General features: G+C 47.0%; 1 protein-coding gene across 1 annotated transcript; it reads left to right on the top strand.

The window, feature by feature from the left end:
- Positions 1 to 1,886: 1,886 nt before the first annotated feature.
- On the top strand, positions 1,887 to 21,844 carry DDX24 (DEAD-box helicase 24). The gene is made up of 9 exons (XM_079701000.1): positions 1,887 to 1,941; positions 3,394 to 4,113; positions 11,332 to 11,880; positions 12,956 to 13,109; positions 13,376 to 13,891; positions 15,897 to 15,972; positions 18,132 to 18,320; positions 19,675 to 19,804; positions 21,289 to 21,844. The coding sequence occupies exons 2-9, from the start codon at positions 3,399 to 3,401 to the stop codon at positions 21,558 to 21,560; spliced, it is 2,601 nt and encodes an 866-aa protein (XP_079557126.1). The 5' UTR covers positions 1,887 to 1,941; positions 3,394 to 3,398; the 3' UTR covers positions 21,561 to 21,844.
- Positions 21,845 to 24,483: the final 2,639 nt, after the last annotated feature.

Genomic DNA, 24,483 nt, shown 5'->3' with positions numbered 1-24,483 from the left:
AGACATGTAATCTACTGAGGGGGAAAAAAAAACCCCAATACCCTTTGCATCATTAGAATCCCCAATGTAAAGAGAGTTCTTATGAAACAATTTTTCAAAAGAACTGTCTTTCAAAAGGAACTCAGAATAGAAAAGGTGGTTCCTAAAAGAAGAATTATACATGGCCAATAAATATTTGAAAATATGTTCAATCTGCTAATACTAAAAATAACTTTTAAGAGAAAACTCTATGTGTGTGTGTGTGTGTGTGTGTGTGTGTGTGTGTGTTCCATGCATCTGTTAGTCAGGGTTTGGCTGCAGATAACAGAAGTCACTCTAGGTAACTTAAGCAGAACAGGTTTTTTGGGTTGTTTTGGTCGTGTAGCGGTCTCCATGGGTCACCGTCCATGGGACCGGCCTCTTTCTGGGCGGCCTGAGGAACCTGAGGGCCCTTGGGGTTCTGGGCGCCTGGGTCTCTCAGTGATGACGGCTGGGCAGGGTTTGGGGACCTGGCCCAGAGGGCGCCACCAGCTGAGATCTGCCTCCTTAGCGGGGCCTGGGCACTGGCGGGAGAACCCAGACTGGGTGCTGGACTAAGGCTCCCGGGCAGGGTAACGTGTCTGCACAGGGACCCCTTCCTCTTAAGCAGTGCCTGGACCTCGGAAGGTGAAAGTTGTGCCTTGGGACCTTGCCCTTCCTTGTCAGAACAGAGAATAACATTTGTTTGGTAGAGGTTTACAGGAACATGGTGACCGTGACCTGACCTCAAGGACAAAAGATGTGACACCAAGAAGTTTGCAACCACTAACCACATCCCTCCCTCACCTTTCCTATAAAAGGGCTTTGCTGAAAGCTTGGGGGGTTCTGGGTTCTTAAGGCATGAGCCACCCGTCTCCTTGCAGGGCTCTGCTCCAAAATGACGCTTTGCTATTGTTTGGCTTCACTGTTCGTCAGGCACACAGACTTGCGTTCAGTTACATGACCTCTTCCTTGGGTTTGATAATTTGCCAAAAGGCTCACAGATCTCACGAAAGCACTTGACTCACCACTACTGATTTATTACAAAGGAGATTAAAGGATACAAATGAACGGCCAGATGGAAAAGTACCTATGAGGAAGTCCGGAGCACAGGAAGTGCAGTCCCCGTGGACTTCAGGCGCCAGGTGGGCGCAGACTATGCCACCCAGGCTCTTGGGGACACACTGGCAAGTTCCTTCAAGAAATGGGTTAAGCTGTGTCCCATGGTGGCTCCGGGGTGGTGGGGAGGCTCACTCGACCTAAGCTTGGTGAATTCCCCCGTTGTCCTTTAGGACTTCCCAAAGTCACAGGACATAGAGACAGTGTATGGGAAAGGTTTCCCAGATGGTCTGGTGATCCCCACCTCGAAAAAAAGAGTAACTACCGTGAAGCTGATTTCTCTGCATATAACAAAGGTCCCAGTTTAGCTTGATTATCGGAGGCAGTCCGACCTTCCCCAACTATCAGTGAGCAACAGGCGAGGCATGAAAACCTGCGGAAAACAACACCTCCAATACAGGCTGGTTGAGTTGTAAATTAAATGCTAAAACTTTTGCGAGGCTCTAGGCACATAGCCAGTACGTAAACAGCCACGGAGGTAAAACCAAAGCAAGAATACAAGACCTTAACGTTCCCATACATGAGCTAGAACCGAGCCCCTTCAGAGGAAGTACGGCGCGCTCCACCTGTTGCTCCTGCTCCCTAAGCCCGAGAGGAGGACCTATCCGCGAGGCCCCTCGCACTCACCGTCTGCGCTTTCAGTACACACACTGCGGAAGCTCACCGCGCGCAGCGAATTAAGTGCGGGGTCTAGAATGGGGGCGGGACTTCCTTCCCCACGCCCACGCGTGCGTGAGCGCAAGCCCCTCCCCGGAACTGCGGTGGACGCTGCCGAGGAGGGCTGGTGAAGCAGTGTCTGAGGCGGTTTGTCGGCGTCCCTACACGGTGAGTACAGAGACCGGAGCCGGAGCGGGGCCGGGGCCGGAGCCGGAGCGGGGCCGGGGCCGGACCCGGCACCCGAGAGGAGCTGGAGGCAGCCTCCCAGCGCGGACTCTCCAGGCCGTTGGGTTCTCGGGACCAGAGAGGGCGGCCGCCGGCCTCGTCAAGCGGCCTGGCCGACCCTGCGCCGGGGGCCCCTCAGTTTCTCTGCTTCGTGAGCCGGTTCGTGCCTGACGCGAGGCGCCAGCGCCGGGCGCCTGGCCGGGCGCCAGGAGGAGGGACCCCTCCCGCTTGCTCTGCGGGTCGCAGTCCGCGTCCTCGCCCCCATGTGCCTCCCTCTTTCCCCCCGTCGTTGATCCGGGTTGCTTGTGAGCGCGGCGTAGCCGATGCTGGGGGTGAACCTTCGTTGCGCTCTGGCTTGCTTTGCCGTCGGGGCGCCATGCTGAGCGGTTCTGGACGTGCGTCACCTTTTTGTCTTCGCGTGATGTTCCAAGGAGACACAGACCCACATCATCCCCATTTTCCAGACGAGGATCTGAGGCTCACAGTGATTGACACGTACACCCCAGACCCAGAGCGGGCCAGTGACGGGTCCAGATTTCAACCAAGGTTTCCCTTTGTCTTCCCACAGGATCTAGTTTTCTCGGCCTTTCTGAAAAGGGAGGACGTGGCTCGAGTTCCTGTCTGACGGCTTGTGCATAGATCACTTGTTTTTAAATCACTGAAAAGGTAATGAAAAAGCTGGTTGGGTTTTAAGCCATTTGGCAAAGGCCAGAGTCGTGGCCAAGGCATCTGCCCTCTTGGGGCAAGGCTTGAGAAGGAAGAAAGCTCTGTGCACTCTTAATAAAGCTGTCCTCCTCACCCACCCTCCAGCGACCCCCCGCAGATTCTTATTCAGCCTTCAAAATGGCTTGGGTGTGGCAGGCTTCACCCTCCATACTTTACATAATGTTATTTATTGCAGAGAACGTTTTGGGACTTAGCTAGTAAACCCCTCCCCCCTTTTGAAAATATGAGAACACTGAGGTGCAGAGAGGATTAAGCAGGACCTGCCAAGGGCACACGAGCAGTCGGTGTTGGATCTGGAATCCAGACCAGATCTAGTCATATGTCTTTGCTACACCTCCTGTGTCCCCTCTGTTGCAGGCCAAGCTGCCCACTATGCGGGTACATTTCTTTCCTTCTTTGATCTTGGATCTGGAATCCAGACCAGATCTACTCATATGTCTTTGCTACACCTCCCGTGTCCCCTCTGTTGCAGGCCAAGCTGCCCACTATGCAGGTACATTTCTTTCCTTCTGCGATCTTCTCTAGCTGGCAGCATCAGCGTTAGAGCCATCTTTGTGTCCACTTCTTTGCAGGGCCTGATACTCTATAGGCTGCTTAGAAAGTATTAGTTGCCTCAGAATCCTGTGCTTCTCAGTTGCCAATGTAATGGAACATTTCTCTCCTTTTCAGCAACCATGAAGTTGAAAGAGAAAAAATCGAGGCCAAAGCCACCAAACTATGGCAGAATTCAGAGGAAGGGCATCAGAGTTGTGGGAAAATGGAAGCAGGTGAAGATTGACCCAAATATGTTTGCAGACGGACAGATGGATGACTTGGTGTGCTTTGAGGAACTGACGGATTATCAGTTGGTCTCCTCTGCGGAGAGTTCCTCCAGTCTCTTCTCAAAGGAGGAGCCCAAGAAGAGAAAGGCACAAGCCGTTTCAGAAGGAGAGGAGGAAGGAGAGTCTACCTCCTCAAAGAAAAAGATGAAGTTGAAGAAGAGTAAAGATGTGGAAACTGAAGGAACCGGTGCCCAGAAAGTGTTTCAGGGCAAAGCTACTGAGCCAGGGCCCCAGGGAGATGGCACAGCTTGTCCTGATCCAGAGGTAGGGGAGATGGCATCAGAAAGCCTGGCCCAGACGGTTCCAAAAAAGAAGAACAAGAAAGGGAAAAAAACCTCAGAGCCTTCTCAGGGTGCTACTCCAAAGGTGCCCAAAAAAGCAAAGACCTGGATGCCTGAAATGCATGATCACAAGGCAGATGTATCAGCTTGGAAGGATCTGTTTGTACCCAAGCCAGTTCTCCGAGCGCTCAGCTTTCTAGGCTTCTCTGCCCCGACACCAGTCCAAGCTCTGACCTTGGCACCTGCCATTCGTGACAAACTGGACATCCTTGGGGCTGCTGAGACAGGTAAGGGCATCCTTATCTGGCGGCCAGGGCAAGATTGCTTCTGGATTGAGCTTGTGGCTGCTAAGAGGCTGGTTGGCTGGGAGACGGGGATGTTGGGAGCATGACCACAAAAGCACTGTTGAGTGAAGGTTTTTAGAAGTCGGCTAGCTCTGGGCTGAAATAGGCCACGTCCTGATTGGTGCCCTAGGCAGGTCACTTTATTTCTCTGAGCCTTGCAGACCCTGTTCTAAAATGGAGATAGACAACTGCAGTACGTCCTTCTTTTGCTATGTGGGTTAAATGTAAGTGCCAACTAAATTTATACATTTACACAATAGTAAACTAGTAACAAAAAACAATAGTAAACTAAAATTTACACAGTACGTTGTAAGTGATCTGCGAATGGTAGTTTTTTTCCAGGTCTTGAGCCTTTCCTGAATGGCTCAGAGGTAAAGTAGGGCTAAGATCGGCCCTCTGGAGAGGTAGATCTTCATTAGTGTAAGGAAGCAGTGTCTCATTCGCAAGAGTTGTCCAGAGATAAAAAGGGCTGCGTTGGGAGTTGGTGGGTTTATTGGCATTGGGAGGATTTGAGTCTGTGATAACCATTGGGTGGATTTTGTAGGCAGATTTGGGCAGGAGGTGACTATTGGGACTAGGCATTGCTTAAAGATCCCTCATTCCTTGGGCCACCTGAGACTTTGTGAAGCAATGACAGGTAGACTCACCCTGGGGAGGCTAAACTACTGATGGGGGAAGGAGCAATACAAGCCTGGAGCTATTAGTCTAACTTGACCAGCAGTAACCAATAGAAATATATACGTAATGTGAGCCACATATGTAACTTAAAATTTCCTGGGAGCCATATTAAAAAAGGTTTTTGAAAAGTGAAAATTAATTTTAACAATATATTTAACCAATTACATAACATATTTCAGTACGCAATGAATGTAAAATTATTGAGATATTTTATATTCTTATTTTTATACTGTTTTCAGACTCTGATGTGTATTTTCAATGTGCCGCCCATCTCAGTTTAGAGTAACCACATTTTAAGAGCTTGAGGGCTGTATGTGGCTAGTAGCTACTATATTGTGTGGCACAGAACTGTAACCAAAAGTGGGGTCCAGCTGCTCACCGCTCAAAAGCCAGTAAAGAGGCCAGGTTGGTGAAAGGAAAGTTTGCTTTATTTTGGATGCCGGCAGCGGAGGCGGGGGGTGGCGGGGCAGGGGGTGCTCCTGTCTGAAGGCCGACCCCCCCCACCCCCCCAACCAGTGGGCAAGAGCTTTTATAGATGGAGGGGAGGGGCCGCATGCAGAAACAGCACAGTGAGCTGTTGACAGTCACCTTGAAATGGGTCATTGGTGGTCTGACCAGCATCGTCTTCATTGTTTTACGTACAATTGATCTTCAGTTCCAGGATCGGTGTGTTTCCATTTTCTTGAGGCCAGTTCTCGGAATGGCAACTTATGTCATGGCTACAGTCCGGTCATCATGTAGTTAACTTTTTCCACCTGGTGGGCGTTTTATCTGTAGATACACAGAGGGTATCTACAAGACAGCTCACAGGATATGGCTCCGAATATTATCTATAGCCCTTGAGAAGGAACTAAAGGTCCTTAGCTATGCTTATTGACTAAACTATTATTATTTAGTCTTGTTGGACTGCTTTCCTTTGCTTCTGCATTTTCTCACTTCTCTGATTAAACTTATTCTTTGGCTGAAGTTTTTCCACAGACAGAATGCAGGCAGAGGACATGGGCGGGAAGGACGATAGAATCCCGCTCCGTTTCAGAGCTAGACCGTGTAGACCAGCGGTCCCCAACCTTTTTGGCACCAGGGACTGGTTTTCTGGAAGCCAGTTTTTTTTTTTTTTTTTTTTTTTGCGGTACGCGGGCTTCTCACTGTTGTGGCCTCTCCTATTGCGGAGCACAGGCTCCGGACGCGCAGGCTCAGCGGCCATGCCTCACGGGCCCAGCCGCTCCGCGGCACATGGGATCTTCCCGTACCGGGGCACGAACCCGTGTCCCCTGCATCGGCAGGCGGACTGTCAACCACTGCGCCACCAGGGAATCCCTGGAAGACAGTTTTTTCCACGGAAGGGGTTGGGTGGTGGTTTCAGGATGATTCAAGTGCATTACACTTATTGTGCACTTTGTTTCTATTATTGTTAGTTACATTGTAATGTATAATGAAAAAATCATGCAGTTCACCATAATGCTGACAGGAGGCCGAGCTCGGAGTAATTTGCGCGATGGGGAGCGGCTGTAAATACAGATGAAGCTTCGCTAACTCGCCGGCCGCTCACCTGCTGTGCAGCCTGGTTCCTAACAGGCCACAGACTGCTACGTGTCTGTGGCCTGGGGGTTGGGGACCCCTGATCTAGACACTTTGTGCCTTGGATTTCTGGAAGAGTGGTCAGGAAACTTGAGGTGAGGTCCTGTATAAGAGTCATAAAGATGGAAGAGGGAGGAAACCCCAGGAAAGGGGGATGGAGGTAACAGTGATAGCTTAGAACATTTATTTAACATTTAAAATATGTCACGCCCTGTGTTACATGCATGAACTCAGTTTCTCAAAACCACCCTGAGGTAGGTTCCGTTATTATTCCCATCTTATTGAAGAGGAAACTCGGCCTCACAGAGGGTAGACAGTGTCCCTAAAACTGCCCCACTGAAAAGTGGTAGTGCTTGAATAGTTGTAGGCTAGGTCTATGTGCTCTTAAGCATTCTGCTACACTACTTTGGTATGTGCAGAGAGGCCTGGAAGTCTGTTTCTGGAAGGCAGAGGAGAGATGTGAGCCACTTTGGCTAGAGATTGACATTTGGATGTATACCACAGCTCCTATCAGGCTGTTGCTATGGAATGCTGTGAATCCACAGGTCCAAGTCTCAGAGACTTTTGGGGCTGTGGGCAAACTGCTGCCAATGCAGATAATGAATATATCCATCACCCCCAAAAGGTGTTGGGGCCCCTTTATAATCCCTCCTTCCCTAGGCTCCCCTCCTTGTTCATCCCCAGGTAACCTCTGATAGTCTTTCTGTCGCTGTAAATTAGTTTGCACTTTCCAGAATTTTAAAATGGAATCATACAGTATGTATTTCGGGGAGGGAGAGTGTCTGCTCTTTAACTCAGCATACTTTGAGATTCAGCCATGTTATTGCAAATACCAATGGTTCATTTCTTTTTATTGATGAGTAGTGTTCCACTGTATGAATATAGTGCAGTTTGTTTATCTATCTATTGATGGATAGTTCTGTTCTTTCTAGTTTTTGGCATTTACAAGTAAAACTATCATAAATATTGGTGTAAAAGTCTTTGTATGGATATATGCTTTGATTTCTGTTGGGTAAATACCTAGGTGTGGAATGGCTAGGTCTTATGGTAAATGTTAACTTTTTAGGAGTTTTCCAAAGTGATTGTACCATTTTACATAATCACCAGGTTATGAGAGTTCAGATTGGTCCATGTCCTTGCCAGTACTTGGTGTGGTCAGTCTTTAATTTGATTTAGACTTTAAAAATTTTAGTGCTATTTCCCTGTGGCTCTCATTGCCGTTTCTCTAGTGACTCCTTGAGCAGCGTCTTTTCAGGTGCCTAATTGTATCCATATTATCTTCTTTGGTGGTGTCTGTTTAGTTCTTTTGCCCATGTTTTAATCGGGTTGTGGTTTTCCTATTACTGAATTCACAATATATTCTAGGTACACCTCCTTCATCAGATATGTGATGTGCATTTTTTTCTCCCAGCCTGTGGCTTATTTCTTCATTCTCTTTACAGTGTCTTTCGAAGAGCAGGAGTTATTTATTTTGATGAAGTTTAAATGATCACGTTTTCTTTTACAGATGTGCTTACCTAAGAATCCTTTGCCTAACACAAGATCACAAAGATTTTCTCCTGTATTTTTTTCTAGAAGTGTTACTAGTTTTAGGTTCTGTGTTTCAGTCTGATCCTTCCTGTGTTAACTTTTATGGGGAGAAATACAGATCAAAGGTTTTGTTTTGTTTTGTTTTGTTTTGCACGTGGCTATCTAATTATTCCAGCACCGTTTGTTGAAAAACTACTCTTTCGCCACTGAATTGCCTTTGCATCTTTTTTGAAAATCAGTGACCATATAGGTGTGGGTCTATTTCTGGAGTCTTTTCGTTTCCATTGATCTATTTATCTATCTTTACTGTTTTCCCAATACCTCACTATGTTGGATACAGTAGCTTTAGAATCAGTCTTAAAATCAGGTAGTAAAAGTCCTCCAGTTTTGTTCTTTTCAAAAGTTATTTTGGCTATTCTAGGCCCTTGGCATTTCAAGGTGAATTTAAGAGTCAGTTTTTCAGTTTCAACAAAAAAGTCAGCTGGTATTCGGATTGGGATTGCCTTGGTTATAGAGCCAACTGAGGACATGACATCTGGACAATATAGAATCTTCCAGTCCATGAATGTGGTATAGCTCTCCATTTCTTTTAGGTCTTCAGTTTTTCTTAGCAGGGCTTTGTAGTTTTCAATGTATGCACATGTATTAGATTTATCCTTAAGTATTTCATATTTTCGATGCTTTTGTAAATGTTAATTTAAGATTTCCTATTTCTGATGCTAATAAATAGAATTCTGCATATTTGTATATTGATCTTGTATCCTGCAACTTGGTACCATCAACTAGTTTCTTGAAGATTACATAGGATTTTCTTCAAAGATGATTATTCATCCAGTCTGGATGCCTTTTGTTTATTTTTGTCTTATTTATTGCACTGGCTAAAACTCCAGTCCAATTGGAATTGAAGTGGTATAGTGGGCATCATTGCTTCGTTCCTGATCTTTGGGGAAAGATATTCAGTGTTTCATCATTAAGTGTGATGTTAGCAGTAGGTTTTTTCCTATTTGTCTTCTATCAGGTTGAGAAACTTCTCTTCTGTTTCTAGTTTGCAGAAAGATTTTTATCAGGAATGGTTACTGTATTTTTTTAAACGCCTTTTCTGCGTATATTGAGATACATGTTTTTTTCATTTTCAGTTTGTTGATAATGGTGATAAACTGAACTTAGTCTCAGTGTATTATCTGTACATTGTTGGATTTGATTTGCTAAAATTTTGTTGATGGTTTTCGAATTTCTGTTAACGGGATATTGGTTTGTAGTTTTGTCTTCTTGTAATGTCTTTGACTGGTTTTGGAATCAGAGTAATGCAGGCCTCAGAGTGAGTTGAAGTATTCCCTTCAATTTTCTGAAAGTGTGTGTATAGAATTGGCATTTTTCTTCCTTAAGTATTTGGTAGAATTCATCTGTGCTTGCACTTTTCTGTATAGGATGGTTTTTTAATTATGAACTTAATTACTTTACCATATTAGAAATATTTTTATTTTTTCTTGAGTGATAGTTTTCTACTTGCAGTTCAGTTAGCTTTTGTTTTGTGAATGTTGAAATCCTGTTATTAGATGCATAAATGTTTAGGACTGTTGTATCCTCTAAATGAGTTCACTTTTTTTGTTAAGAAATGGCCCTCTTTTTCCCTGAAGTATTCTGTGTTCTAAAATCTCCTTTGTCGGGTTATTAATGTAGCTTTTCCAGCTTTATTTTGATTAATGTTAGCATGGTGTGTCTTTTTCCGTACTTGTACTTTTGTCCTATTTATATCTTTATATTCAAAGTGAGTTTTTTATAGGCAGCATATAATTGGGTCTTGCTGTTTAATCCAACTATCTTGTCTTTTAATTGTGTTGAGGTCATTTACATTTCATGTGATTATTGATAATGGTTGGGTTTTAATCTGTTTTGCTATTTGTTTTCTATTTCTCCCAGCTATTCGTTATTCCTTTGTTCCTCTTCTACCTTCTTTTGGATTGAATATTTGTGATACCATTTTATCTTTTTTATAGTTTTATTAGCTATAACTCTTTGTTATGTCCTTTTGGAGGTTGCTTTTGGGTTCGCAGATGATGTCTTCAGTATATCATACTCTACCTTCAAGTGATAATATACTACTTTATATGTAGTACAAGAACGTTACAAGAGTGTATTTCCATTTTTTCTTTGCTTTGTGCTTTTTGTTTTATACTTTATATGTGTTAGAAATCCCCAAACACATTTTCATTATTTTTGCTTTAAATAGTCAGTTATTTTTTAATGAAGTTTTAATAAGAAAAATACTTTTTTATATTCATCCATGTCACCGTTTCTGGTGCTCTTCATTCCTTCATGTTGATCCAGATTTTCAGCCAATATCATCTTTTCTTCTACATGAAAGACTTCCTTTAATATTTCTTGTATACCCTGTCTGCTGATGATAAATTCTTTCAGCTTTTGTATCCCTACAAAAGTCTTTATTTTGCATTTTGTTTTGAAAGAGATTTTTGCTAAGTGTAGAGTTAGAGATTGTCAGATTTTTTCCCCCAGGTCTTCAGATAAAGATGTCATTGCACTGTTTTGTAGCATTTGTTGTTTCTGATGAAAAGTGCTGTTTTTCTTCTCTGAAGTTTTATGAGTTTGTTTTTGCTTTTTTTTTTTTTTTTTTTTTTTGTTATAGTTCTTGCTTATAGTACCTCGTTCCTGAGAGATGCTCATTTTCCTCTGAAAATTATCTGTGAGAGTTCTTTGAGGTCTGTGATAAAAGTTTCTTCATACAGAGATCACTTATTTGCTTCTGCTTGGGGCATTTTAATTTTGGAACCACTTTAAATTCTCAGCTTGAAGTGGTTTGTTTTGTTTATTTGTTTTTGTCTGCACAGACGGTGTGACTACTTGGGCTCCATATACATTCAAAGGCTAGTTTGAAAATGTTCAAGCATAGACAAAAGTTTTAAAGTTTTCTCGAAAACTAAGAAAATTTTCTTTTACTCCCTCCTTCCCCACCAGAGAAAGGTTTTGGGAAAGCATTATACAGATTTTCATTCCTTACCCTTCAATTTTGTGTTCCTTTACAACAGCAACACACACACACACACACACAAACGCACAAAACTTGGCCATCTCTTTAGGGTTTCATTGTTTGGACATTTGTCTGTAGTTTATTGGTGACCTCAGCCCGCAATGCCAGTCTGTCAGACTTTTCCTCAGACTCCTAATTACAGGTGCCCTCTGGTTGCAGTGCTGTAGGGGTACCATAGCTGTGTAGGGTAGAAGGAGCTTTGGATTGGTCAGGGTGGCACTTGGCTATTTCAGGGTCCCTTATTCCGTGTAAAGGATAGAATCTCAGGCAAAAGTATGTACGTCTGTTGATTCACACTGTTTTTGTTTGTTTTTTGTTCTGCTTCTAAGGAAGTGGGAAAACACTTGCCTTTGCCATTCCAATGATTCATGCAGTGCTGCAGTGGCAGGTGAAGAAGAAGCCTATCCCAGCTCTAAGTAACACAGGAGCACCACCACTTGGGGAGACCAGTAATGAGGCTGGAGTTGAGACAGGATCACCAGGCAGGGCTGGAACTGAGTCTGGAGCTTTGCCTGTTGAGATTGGAATTGAGGGTGAAGCACTGCCCAGTGAGGCTGGAGCGAAGGCTAGAGCAGCACCCAGCCAGGCAAGAGCCAAGATTGGAGCTACAGTCTCAAACCGGGCGCTGCCCTCCTGTGGTGATGACGATGATGATGCTGGTGAAGGACCTTCTTCCCTGATCAGGGCGACGCCCGTTCCCAAACAGGATGAAGGCAAGGAGGAGAAGCTTGATGAAGAGCAGACTAGAAAGTCACAACAAGAATTGGGCGGCAAAATTGTACATCCAAGGCGTCCTCTGCTTGGACTGGTTCTGACTCCCACTCGAGAGCTAGCCGTTCAAGTCAAACAACACATTGACGCTGTGGCCAAGTTCACAAGTGAGGTTCAATTCCGTTTAATAAATGTTGCCTGAAAGGATTCCAGTAGCTGGGGTGGCAGAGGTGAATCAGCTGTGCCCGCCCTCTAGAGGGAACCTTTCTCTTCTGCCAGAGCATGAAGCCCGGCAGAAAACTGTTTGAGTGACACATTCTTTATTCGCCCAAGGATAACACCTAGCTAATGCTGTTCTAGCTGCATAGGAAATTAGTTAACTTACTGGATACAGTAGATACTTGGGGCAGCGTTTGGCAAACCACTGTTTGGGTTTTTGTGGGGGGTTTTTTTGTAAATAAAGTGCTGCCACACCCTCTTATTTACATATGTCTGTGGTCACTTTTGCATCACCAATGCAGAGTGGAATAGAGGTAGTAATTGTACACAGACCATTTAGCCCACAGGGCCAAAAATGTTTACTGTTGGAAAAGTTTGTTGACTCTTGCCTTTGGGCATTAGAACTTAACTTTTTCAGGGAATTCTTTGGGAGAGGCTGCAGAGTCGGGGTTTCAATTTTATAGTAAAAGGATCAGTTACTTATCAAGCTCTGACTGTGTATTACAAGGCACTTCACTAATGCTTTGCTTGCATGACCCTTTGTGTTCCTTCCATACTGGCTACCATGCGAAGTCCTCCACTAGAGAGGAGAAGAGAACACTAGCCATCAGAGGAGATTCAGTTTAATTTTAATTGAGGGGCATGGGCAGGAACGCCTAGGGGAGGTGTGTCACCGCTACGAGTTACATCTTTCCCAGCACCGTGGTGCACCACTGCTCATTTTGTCCAGAGCTTTGGATGTCACCATGCCTGGGTTCAAATCCAGCCCTACTGGTGTGGTTGGAGGGGAAAGAGTAGAAAAAAATGAGGTTGGGGAAATAGTGAGGGCCTAGATCCTAGAAGACCTGGTAAGCCCTCTAGCAGTGGCATCAACAGGGCAGGCCAGATGTTAGCACGCCCCTGGAGAGGGGAGCTGTGCTGGTGACTGGCAGCCTTTACTAATCCGGGGGCGCCTGTGTCAGCTTTGGAAAAAATAAGCAATCAGTCTGAATAACAGTGTCCCTTATGTTTTGTGTACCATAGGCATTAAAACTGCTATTTTGGTTGGTGGAATGTCCACACAGAAACAGCAGAGGATGCTGAACCGTCAGCCTGAGATTGTGGTTGCCACTCCAGGCCGGCTGTGGGAGCTAGTTAAAGAAAAGCACCCTCATTTGAGCAACCTTCGGCAGCTCAGGTGAGAAACAGTACCTCCTCCTTTCCCCCAGCCCCTGTTCTGAAGTGGAGCTGAGGTGACATGGCACAGTGTGCAATGCCTTCTCCCTGTTACAAAGTGCCATGGTGTGGCACTAGCCAGATTTGGGCCTTTAGAAAGCCGAGCATGTGTGTGGGGGATTAGCTGAGGGCCCTGGGGCGGGGGTGGGGGGGCGGTAGGGTATATGCCGTGGGGGACTCCTCTTACCTGCTGCTAACCAGGTGATGTGGGTCTGTCTGGATCTGTAGGTGCCTGGTGATCGATGAGGCTGACCGTATGGTTGAGAAAGGCCACTTTGCTGAGCTCTCACAGCTGCTAGAGATGCTCAGTGATGCCCAGTACAACCCAAAGAGACAGACACTTGTTTTTTCGGCCACGCTGACCCTGGTACATCAAGCTCCTGTTCGAATCCTTCACAAGAAGCACGCTAAGAAAATCGACAAATCTGCCAAACTTGACCTCCTCATGCAGAAGATTGGCATGAGGGGCAAGCCCAAGGTCATCGACCTTACAAGAAAGGAGGCCACGGTAGAGACACTGACAGAGACCAAGATCCATTGTGAGAGTGATGAGAAAGACTTATATCTGTACTACTTCCTGATGCAGTACCCAGGCCGCACCTTAGTGTTTGCCAACAGTATCTCCTGCATCAAACGGCTCTCGGGACTCCTCAAAGCCCTGGATGTCATGCCGCTGACCCTGCACGCCTGCATGCACCAGAAGCAGAGGCTCAGAAACCTGGAGCAGTTTGCCCATCTGCAGGAGTAAGTCAGGCCTGTCCACAGATTAGCCATTGGGTCTAGTTCGCCAGGATGGTGGGAAGCTTACCTTCTTTCATGGGATCCTTATCGGTAGAAGGTAGCCTTTTTTTTTCTGCACAGCGTGAGGCAGGCTCACTGTCATCTAGTACATTTGGTTGCTGGTAATGCCCAGCAGAAACGTCTTTAATAATGAGTAATGGTGACAATAATACCTATTATGATTGAACACTTAACAGTAGATTAAGTATTGTGCTTGCATTTTAGATACATTATTACATTCATTCACTTCTCACATCCTTGAGAAGAAGAATAGAGTCATGGTTAAGAGCACAGACCGGAAGCGGACCGCTTGAGATCACATCCTGGCTGTGTCACTTCTAGCTGGTCAGATTACTTCTAAGTGTTTCAGTTTTCTCATAATCAGTATAATAATAGAAGTTATGGCAGAGGGTTGCTCTGAGGAGTAAGTGACTTTATGCATTTGAAGTGTTCGGAGCAGTGCTTGGCACATGGTATGAGCTTGCTAAATGTTAGCTTTAATACTGACCACTTGTCATTGTTCTTATTTTATAGATTAAAAAAGTAAGGTTTAGAAAAGCACATAAGCTTGCCCAAGGTTTCTCGGCTTGGAAGTGGTAGAGCTGGGCCTCAGACCAGCCTGTCAGACTGCGGAGCTCACGCTGTCATGTCCATCTGCTTTTGGGCCTGATGGTCAGGCAGGCAGCACGGTGCAGATTGTCAAAATGAGGGCCTGGGAAGCTGGACTTTAAATTGGCTTCTGCCCACGTTGTTTTGTCCGGTTACCGGTTACAGATTAGTTTCAAGAACAAGTGGTTCACTTACCTCTGAATGTTAGTAAGTAGAGTTAGTGGTTCATTGGATCAGGAGTTGGCAAACTATAGCCCATGGGCCAGATCTGGCTTGTTGCCTGTTTTTATAAGTAAAGTTTTATCGGAACACAGCGAGGCCTATTTATGTATCGTCTATAGCTGTTTTTGTGCTATAATGGCAGAGTTGAGTAGTTTCAACAGACATAACCCACGAAGCCAAAAATAGTTTACTCTCTGGCCCTTTACAGAAGAAGTTTGCTGACCTTGACTTAGAACGGTGGTTTAATATTTTACAAACTTTAGTTTGCATCATATTCCGCAGCCCTATCTCAGAGGTGCAGGAAGTGGGGACCCTGAAGGGCCTAAAATCTTTAGTTTTTAAAACATACCTCAGGTGCTTTTGACTCCCCTCAAACTACACATACATTAAGAAACATCACCCAGTACATATTATTGAGTGCTTGCTGGGAACCTGGCACTGTTCTGGGGTCTGGTAATACAATAGTGAGTAGTGCAGAGTCCCTGCTCTCATGGAGTTTACATCCCAGGGGAGGGAGGTAATAAACTGAAAAGTAAGTATACAGTTCGTCACGTGGTGCTAAGTGCTAAGAGGTAAAGTTGTATGGGGAGTTGTGCAGACTGTGTGTGTGTGGTCTGGGAGGCTTTTCTCATAAGGTGAGATTTGAGCAGAGAGTGGAAGAAAGTAAGGAAATGTGAATATCGGAGGAAGACCTTTATGGCCTAAGGCGCACTAAGTGCACAGGCTGGGAGGTAAGAGCAGGTCTGGCGTGTTTGAGAAGAGCGAGGAGAGCGAGGACGCCTGTGTGACTGGAGGGAATGAAGTGGGAGGGTGATAGGAGATGAGGTCACGACCTAGAGTACGGCCCCATTTAATGCACTTGAGGTAGGCTTTATTATTGCAGAGTGTGGCTTGTCGATTGCGGCCAGTGAAACCCACGTTTGCATCCTGGCTCCACAACTGAATAGCCATATATATACCTTGGGAAGTTAATGTCTCTGAGCCTCAGCTTCTTTATCTGTCAAAGGGAGATGTGTAATAGTATTGTCTCGTAGAGTGTTTCTAAGGATGGTCGTGTTTAGGGTACTCAGTTGGTGGTCAGAATTTGATTAATGATAGCCGTTAGTTGTTATTAATGAGCTTTCTCTCTCCACCACAGTTGTGTTCTCCTGGCGACAGATGTGGCAGCTCGGGGCCTGGATATTCCTAAAGTCCAGCATGTCATCCATTACCAGGTAGGGACATCAGGGAATTTGTAGGCATCTCCCAACACTGAGTGGGGAATTTTTAAAGCAAGGGTTGAGGGAGGGAGGAAGGGGAGGGAGGAGGAATTGTTGGTCCCAAGGCCTCGTGCAACAGAGAATAATACCACGAGCATCTGGTGACCAACTGGCTGCTGCCACTTCCGGAACACCGTGCTGAGAGTTATTCTCCAACACCTCTTGACACTGCCTGATGTCAAATATCAGATAGCCCCTTTCTTTTTGACTTGGGCAGACTACTTAATATTGGCAGGTTAGAGTCGTAGTTTCTTCCATGAAATGGGCGTAATAAGTTTAGCGTGTAACATGATTACCCTGCTTGTAGAGAAATAAAGGAATGTGGTCATTAAGTCCTGCCCGGGCTTAAATCCCAGCTGTGTAACCTTGAGCAAGTGATTTAGTCTCTTTGTGCCTCAGTTTTTTCATTTGTTAAATGGCAGTTATTACGGTATCGACTTCCTAAGTTCTTACTAAGCTGAAATAAGTTATTTTGTGTGAGGCGTTTCAAAAGCCACAGGTGGCGCTTCCTAAATGTGAGCTGCTGTTGATACTGACGTGAATATCAGCACGGGTACCTAGTAAAGATTAGTGTAGGGTGGCGGTTAGGCACGTGGGCTCCGGAAAGCACGCTTCCAGCGTTTGAATCCTTCCTGGCGGCTGCTGAGCGGGTTAGCTCTCGGCACGTTACTTAGTATCTCTGGTTTCAATGTCATCGTTTGTAAAGTGGGAGTAATAATGCTACCTACGCCATAGGGTTGTCACAGGATTAAATGAGCTAATGCTGACGGATCGCCTAGCGAGTGTAAGTCCTCAACAAATGGGAGCTGTTCTGGCATGATTGTTTCCCCTTTAAATCCTTCATGCTTTTAACCATCTTTGAGGGTGCCAATTCAGTTTAGCAAATCTTTATTCTTCCTCTTTTGGGGAAAGAGTCTGGGTCAGTCTCTCGGAAATATCCAGATGAACAAAATACCGTTCTAGCCCGGAAGAAGTATCACATCCACCAGAGGACGTGAGATGACCATACCCGTAACTTAAGGCAGAAGATATTAGAAAGTTGCAAAATAAAATCGGAGAGAGAGATAACTGCTAGTTTGGGAGGTTAGGAGGTTGGAAAGTGCTTTCTAAAAGATGCTTGGCATTTACGGATGCAGAGGATTTGGGCATGTAGAGGTAGAGAAGGAAGCAGGAGAAGGAGCAAACATGTGGAAGGGGGCAGCGGACAGGGAGGGAGAAGAAGGGGTTGTATGACAGAAGAGGAAAGTGAAGAATGGCAGCATTTCCAGCACATTACGAACCACTGATCACCGTGCTTAGGGCACTGCGTTGGAAAAGATGCTGAGCCTTCTCGGGGCTCAGTGGAGGAGACTGTTCTTGATTAGTGGTGTGTGCCATGGGTGTGGGAAGGGAGGCATTGTCAGCTCCCATGCCACATTATCCGTGGATAACATATCCAGTTTTTATTGGAGTAGAGGCAGCATAGCCCGGGCGTTAGCATGGTCTTTGGAGCTGGACTGCTTCATTTCGAATCCTGGCTCCACCATTTAGTTGGGTAACTTAGGGAGAACTGCTTCACATCTGTGTGTTTCAGTTTCCCGGTCTATAACATGGATCATCGTGAAAGCATCTATTTCATGTTGTTGTTGTTGAGGGATAAATGGGGTAGTAATACACGCAGAGGGCTTAGAATTGCCTGGCACGTTGATTACCATCATCCATCATCCATGCAGAGTTAATGAAGAACCATTAGAGTTTCTTTAGGTAGAGGGGTTATGATGGTCAGAGCTTTGCCTCAGGAAGATGACACTGGCAGCTTTGGGTTGGGTCAGGGGGGCGGTGGCAGGACTGGAGACCAAATAAGAAGTGACTGCCATTGTCCAGTTGAATGGTCTTGAGGACCTGAACCAGGGCAGGGGCCATGGGAGGGCAGAGCCTGTACAATGAATGGGCTAAACCTGGGGACAGTTTGGATGTGGGACTTAGGGAGAAGGGCTGGATCTGTCCACAGTGCTGGAGAGGTTTCTAGCTGCCTGGCTGAGAGGGAGGAGAGTCCAGCCTTGGGTTGTTGGCCTTGAGGGGAAGAGCAGTGCTTGGTGACAGTCACGATGACCTCCCAGTTCCTCCTTTGGCAGGTCCCTCGTACCTCGGAGATTTATGTCCACCGAAGCGGTCGAACTGCTCGTGCCACCAGTGAAGGCCTCAGCCTGATGCTGGTTGGGCCTGAGGACGTGATCAACTTTAAGAAGATCTACAAAACCCTTAAGAAAGATGAGGACATCCCGCTGTTCCCTGTGCAGGCAAAGTACATGGATGCAGTCAAGGTAAAAAGAAAAGTTCAAAGCCCAGTGCTAATGAGGGGAGGGATTGGGCTGCTCCCTCACTTTGCTGTGAGACTCTTGCAGTACCACCCTTGGAAACGAATTAGTAGTTCTGCCAATAGCTAAGCAGGGAGATTTGTAAAAAAAAAAAAAAAAAAAGAAATGGCTGGGAGGGCACCGTGTCTGGCAGATGGGAGGATAGGGTGAGTGGCCAGAGTGGGAGGAGTTCTCTTCATGAACCCTTCCTTCCCTCCACCCCTGAAACCTCCACCATCACCCCCTGCCCCATGGCAGGGGCAGTGAGCATGGCTGTCTGGACATACCTTTGGATGGAGGGTTGTAGGGAAGTGAGGTCAGTGTGTCGTGCTGAGGCAGAAACTAAAGGTTTGTCACATCCCTGAAGCAGATGCCTGTAATTCCTACCTTCGGGGGTTTATTTTTAACTCAATAAACATTGCCTGAGTGGGTGCTGCTTATGGGCTGCAGCGTGTCAGGTGGGTTCTCTTCCATAGAAATCCACTGGCTCGTGAGGCAGGTTGAGTCCAGGCTGAAGTTCAGGTACAAATGGAGCACTGTGGACTGGTGGGTATGTGGTCACATTGGTAGGAGGTTTAGTTTCCTCCAAGCCTCCTGCAGGCAGAGATGTGAAGGGGTGAAGAAGGGATGGAGTTCAGGAATTGGGGGAGCAAAAAGCAAGGAATGGTTCAAGCTCTGCTGGCTCCTGTGGCTCAAAAGGACTGTTAGCTGTGTGGGGAAATACGGTGGGAGGTGAGATGGAGCGGTGGAGAATGCAGAGAGGATTAGGAGCCACCCCGGCTTCCCGTGGCTCTTTTCCCCCACATCATAAGATCTTTCCCATTATCCTGGTGTATCCTGTCGCTGCGGTCTGAACCCAGGAGAAGGAGAACTGAAGTGTTTTTGGCAGAGGACAGTGTGGAAGAGGGGGATGGCAGTTCTGTGTTGTCCCTGTGAGTGACAGCGGGGCCCTAACTGAGGGCTCTCGGGGTGTCTCCAGGTCTCAGCTCAGCTATGGAAGCCAGCTGCGGTGTCTGGGGAAACGGTTCCCTTTGACACGTGTAGGTCGGGAGTCTGACCGAGGTGGGCTGCCAAGAAGAGGGGCTGTTCGAGCGGGTTTGGAAAGCCGGCTCTTGTGGTTCGCGTGTACACGCTCACAAGTAGCAGTTGCCCTCTGTGCTTTAATCAGGAACCAAAGCAAATGCATTTTGATGGGAGCTGAGGTGCATCTCACTGAACACTGATCTCAAGAGCTTTTTTAAAAACACAACTTAAATGAGACTTTTCTTCCCAGAGCCCTGAATCCTCTGTCACATGAATATTTTCTTTTCCTTTCCCCTAGGAGCGAATCCGTTTAGCTCGACAGATTGAAAAAGCTGAGTATCGCAACTTCCAGGCTTGTCTGCACAACTCTTGGATTGAGCAGGCAGCGGCTGCCCTTGAGATTGAGCTGGAAGAAGAAATGTATAAGGGTAAAAGGGGCAAGGTGGACTTGAGGAAGGGTTCATTCAGCTTTGATCTTTCGTTTTTCCCTTCAGCTTCTGTCTGTTGGAACCTCCCCACCACCATGGGTCCTGTCAAAATCGGCAAGACGCCTTTCCCTTCTTTGTGACAGGCCCTAATCTCAGATGAGCCTAAAGCCCTCAGCCTTTGTCTGCTTCTGTTATCGTTTGTCTGGAGCCTATAGCTCCACCCCTCGTGTGGAGAGGCAGTGGAGTACAGTGATGTCAGGGCAGGCTCTGGGGCCAGACTGCATGTGTGTGACTGCTGCCTCATCCCTTAACTAGCTGTGTGACCGGGTCAAGTTACTTAACCTCTCTGTTGTACCTAGGCTGTCCTCGTTTGTAAAACGCAGGTCGTAAAGTACCTACTACCTCATGGGGTTGCAAAGATGGCTTGAGTTAATGAGTATAAAGTGCTTATAACAGTGCCTGGCAAATAGAAAGTATTGGGTACGTTTTAAGTTATTTATTGTCACCTGTCTTCCAAGCTGACAGCACTTCTGTCATCATCTCATTTGATCTTCTCCGGTCTCATGATGTAAACAGAGCAGGAATTGTTACTACATTTGGGAACTAGAGGCTCACAGAAGCGATTTGTGCAGGGAAGCAGCTCCAGCACCAGGTGTTGACGGAGTCCGTGCTCCGAACCGAGGCCAGAGACTAAGGATTCAGGGATGAATCTGTGTGGTCCTCGCTCTGGGAAAGCTCCTGACTCTAAGAAGTGGTAAAACCACATCTAGAACTAACACCAGAATTAGGTCCAGTGCTCTTTCCACCGCACAAGTGGGCAGCTCAGCTGAGGTGTTGGCATCTCGGTGCCAAAGCCAACAAATTCAGAGGCAGGCTTAACTGCTCCCTGCTCAGCATGGAAGCCAGGAACCAAATCACTAGGCTCCATGACAGTCAGTGGTCCTCCTGGTAGCTCAGGCTTGGGGGTCGGGCTGTGATGTGAGGCCCTGGCTTCCCTTCCTGAGGCCAGGCTGGCGTGTCCGCCTCTGCAGGTGCAGTTGAAACGCTGGCGGGGAGATGCAGGGGAGCTGGGCTGCATAGGTGGCTGTCACTGTCTCCTGAGGGGTTCGTAGCCATCCAGTCACCAAATTCCAGGCAACCAGTGGGTGGGTCATAGGAAGAAAAGTGATCTTCAGGTCAGGAGACTGGGGTACTAATCTCAACTTGGCAGCTAGCTCTGTGACCTTGGGCAAGTGACCTGGATTTCCTCAACTGTAAACTAAAGATAATTCCTGTCTTAGAGGGTTTTTCGGAGGGGTAAAGGACAGAGGGGCCCTGAGCGGTTCTCTAAACTGTGTTGGAAGTCAGCCAACAGTAGTTTCTGCAGAGAGCATTCCTCCCCAAGGGTCCCAGAACACTTCTCATCACAAGTATTATCCATCAGGGGACGCAGAGTGCTCCTACAAGCCATAGTAAACATGATCTGTTTTGAATTGTGTTTCAAGGAGGAAAAGTTGACCAGCAAGAAGAGCGTCGGCGACAAAAGCAGACGAAAGTCCTGAAGAAGGAGCTGCGCCATTTACTCTCCCAACCGCTGTTTAAAGATGGTCTGAAAACCAAGTATCCCACTCAGTCTGGCAAGCTGCCCGAGCTCGTGTCCGCCCCAAGAAATGGTGAGTCCGCGCTGAGCTGCCTCTCCAAACAGAAGAAGAAGAAAAAGAAGCAGCCGAAAGAGCAGCGGCAGGAACAGCCACAGCCAAGCACAAGTGCAGACTAACCGCCCCCCAGGTCAGAGCCTGCTGGGGCCCGCACATTGTGTCTCTGTTCTCTGGTTGTATGGAAAACCTTCGCGCCTTTGGCTTCACGCCACTGTCAGCCCCAGTTACAAAAATCTCCCTCTTGCATACCACCTCCCATAGCAGGAGAGACCTCATGCAGATCTGTGTTGTTTCACAGTAAGAATTCTATGTAGCAGCTTATATATTTCTGCATTCCAGTGTTTACAGGCTTCTTGTATGGTTAACTTGATTTCCTCAATTAAAAACAGTGGTCAGAACCAGCGCTTTTTCTTGAGTTTTTAGCCAGGATATGGGGGACACCGTCATAGTCCTCTGGCTGCAGGATGCACGCGGGGTGCGTCTCACTCTGCTGCACGGTGTGGATAGAGCGAGAGGCCGGTGAGCTTCGCAGATCACTGTAAAGTCATTTCTGCCTGGGTCCTCAACGTGTGTTCCCGTTTTTCTCCAAAGAATCCTAACAGCTCCTTAGCTCTACCTCACAGCTGCTGTCTCGTCTTAGCCTCGCTGGGAGGTGGACAGGGAAGAGATTGCCGGCTTCCAAGAGAGCACAGCTTCCGTGATATCACAGAACCACGTGTGGGGAAGCCAGGAGCAGTCTGCTGAGTGTGGCTGTGAGGCACCTGGGATCTGGCCCTGGCCAGTCTCTCCAGCCTTGTCTCTCTGCTCCCTTCCTCTGTGTGACGGAACTGGTTGCTGCCCACGGTCTCACGCCCCTATTCTTTGGCCCTGAGCCTTTGTCCAAGCTTTTCCTTGGCCGGTTTGCCTTTTCCTGCCCCTGAGCTCTGCTGGCCCCTGAGACCCAGGAGGTGATGTGTTCCTCTCGTGAGCAGCTCCCACAGTACCCAGGCTCACCCTCTTCACAGCACTTGCCACACTGCTCTCCGGCACCTGGCTGAGCTCCCTTCGGGCAGAAGCTGCTTCTTACTCCTTTCAGCCCTTGCACTTAGATCAGGGCCTGGTGTTAATGTGTGCTGAGGGAACCCGAGACCTCCCGGCGCCACCGCAGCTTCCTCTGGGTCAGCCTGGGTGAGTAGCCACAGTCATGGGAGAAGCACTGATTTCTGCACAGCTAAGTCTGGGCTTCTAAACAAGACGTTTTCTTGGCCTCATGGTTGGCAGCTGTGTTCCTTTGGTCCCTGTGGGCAACTGCAACAGGGTAGTTGGCCTAAACTCAGATTCAGGTATCACTGAGTGTTGGTTAGGGACTTTTATCTACTTCGATTGTCATTTGGTTTTCCGTCAAGGCCCTGGGACATAACGTCTTTACCCTTTTTTGCAGTTGAGAAACCTCACTGTGAGTGGCTAAGACTTGCTCAGGGTCACACAGCAGTCAAGTGGCAGAGCTGGGATAAGAACCTTGGGTATTTCCTTGGAGGCCCAAGGGAAGTTCAGAAAAGTGCTTTGGTTTTAGAAGTCAGCAGTGTTGCCAGAGACTGTCTCCCAAGTGTCACCAGTGACCCGGAGAGGAGAATGCAGAAGAAAACAGCCCTCGTCTGTGAAGCTCCTGAGTGATAGCTATCAGAGGATGGCAGGGGGACTCGCCATTTTCCAAATGATACAGTGGAAGTATAAGCAGGGTCAAGGTCCCTGAGCAGCACCTGAGCCATGAGAGGCCTGAGGACACTTGTCACAGGCCAAACAGATCCACTAATGTCCTGTGACATCCTGTCCTTGCCCTCTAACAGCAAATTCTTTTTTGTGGGGTAACATGTTAAAGAGCTAGGTTTTAAAAGATGGGGCCAGCCTCCCTGACAGTGTTGCTCTCTGACCTGATGAGGTGAAGCTTTGGTGAGGCCTGTGGTTCCTCTGGCACCTCCAGCCCAGCCCAAGGACAGAATTTCCTGAGTGTCTGGACCTTTCACTAAACAAGGACACTGCTACCCGTGCTAATCCACTCACACGTACAAGCCCTATGGGATAGTAGTGTTGATTTTTGGTGCATGCCAGGTACCCACTATTAAGAAGCCAGGACAAACAGTTGTTATGGAAACCATTTTAATGCTAGGAAAATGTTTTTACCAATTGCCCGAGGAAGCTGTAGGCCTGGCCTACATCCCACGGGACAAGGGGCCCCTGCCCCTATTTCCGCTCATCACAGGAATGCGTTTGGTCCTTAGACTTCTTCCCTGTTTGGGAAACCACAGTGCCACTGCCAAGGTGGCATGTTTTCCCATCTTGCAGTGTTCTGCTGCAGCCCATGGGGAAGGATCTGTGGGGGGAAGCATCCCATTTGTAGGGCACTCACTGTGCGTCAGGTCTTGCAATTGTTTTCACATGTAATCTTGTTCCACTTGAACCGATAATTCTGTGATGTGTTGGAATCGTCTCCATTTCACTAATGTGGGAATTGGAACTTGGAGGTGAAGGGACTTGGCCAAGGTCATATAACTAGTTAGTGGCAAAGTTGAAGATTTGAACCCAGGCGGTGTGGCTCCAGAGCCACTATGTGCTTAAAGTAGGAACCAAAAGCAAGGACAGTTTTTTTGTTGCTAAGTATTCACACTGGTTTGTAAAGTCCCCTTTGGAAGGAAGGTAACACATGTGCAGTTGTAAAGACAAACTCTGAAAGCAACCTTCCTTCCAGCTTTTGGTCTGCAAAGAGAAGGCTTTGTGGGCCGGGTGAGGAATTACCCAGGAAGCGTGATTGCTGACATGACTGGCTGCTGTACATAAGCAGGGTAGTGTCCACGGATGACTGGATTTTACATTGGTTACTTAAAGCTTCTCTGAATTCTGCCACGCCTTTCCTCCATGGTGCTTTCCCTTCAGAGGCAAGAGCTGAGGGCAGATGGGAAGGGAAGAGAGCAGCGGTTTGGATTTGGCCAATAGTTTTATGAAAAATGGGAGAGCGGAGAGGGAGGTCATGACAACAGCCTGCCTCTCTTGGGCATTCTGATTCTA

This window comes from Hyperoodon ampullatus (assembly GCF_949752795.1).
Source record: "Hyperoodon ampullatus genome assembly, chromosome: 3".
Taxonomy (NCBI): Eukaryota; Metazoa; Chordata; class Mammalia; order Artiodactyla; family Ziphiidae; genus Hyperoodon; species Hyperoodon ampullatus.
Note: the sequence above shows the minus strand (reverse complement) of the source record. Positions and strands in the feature narration are given on the sequence as shown.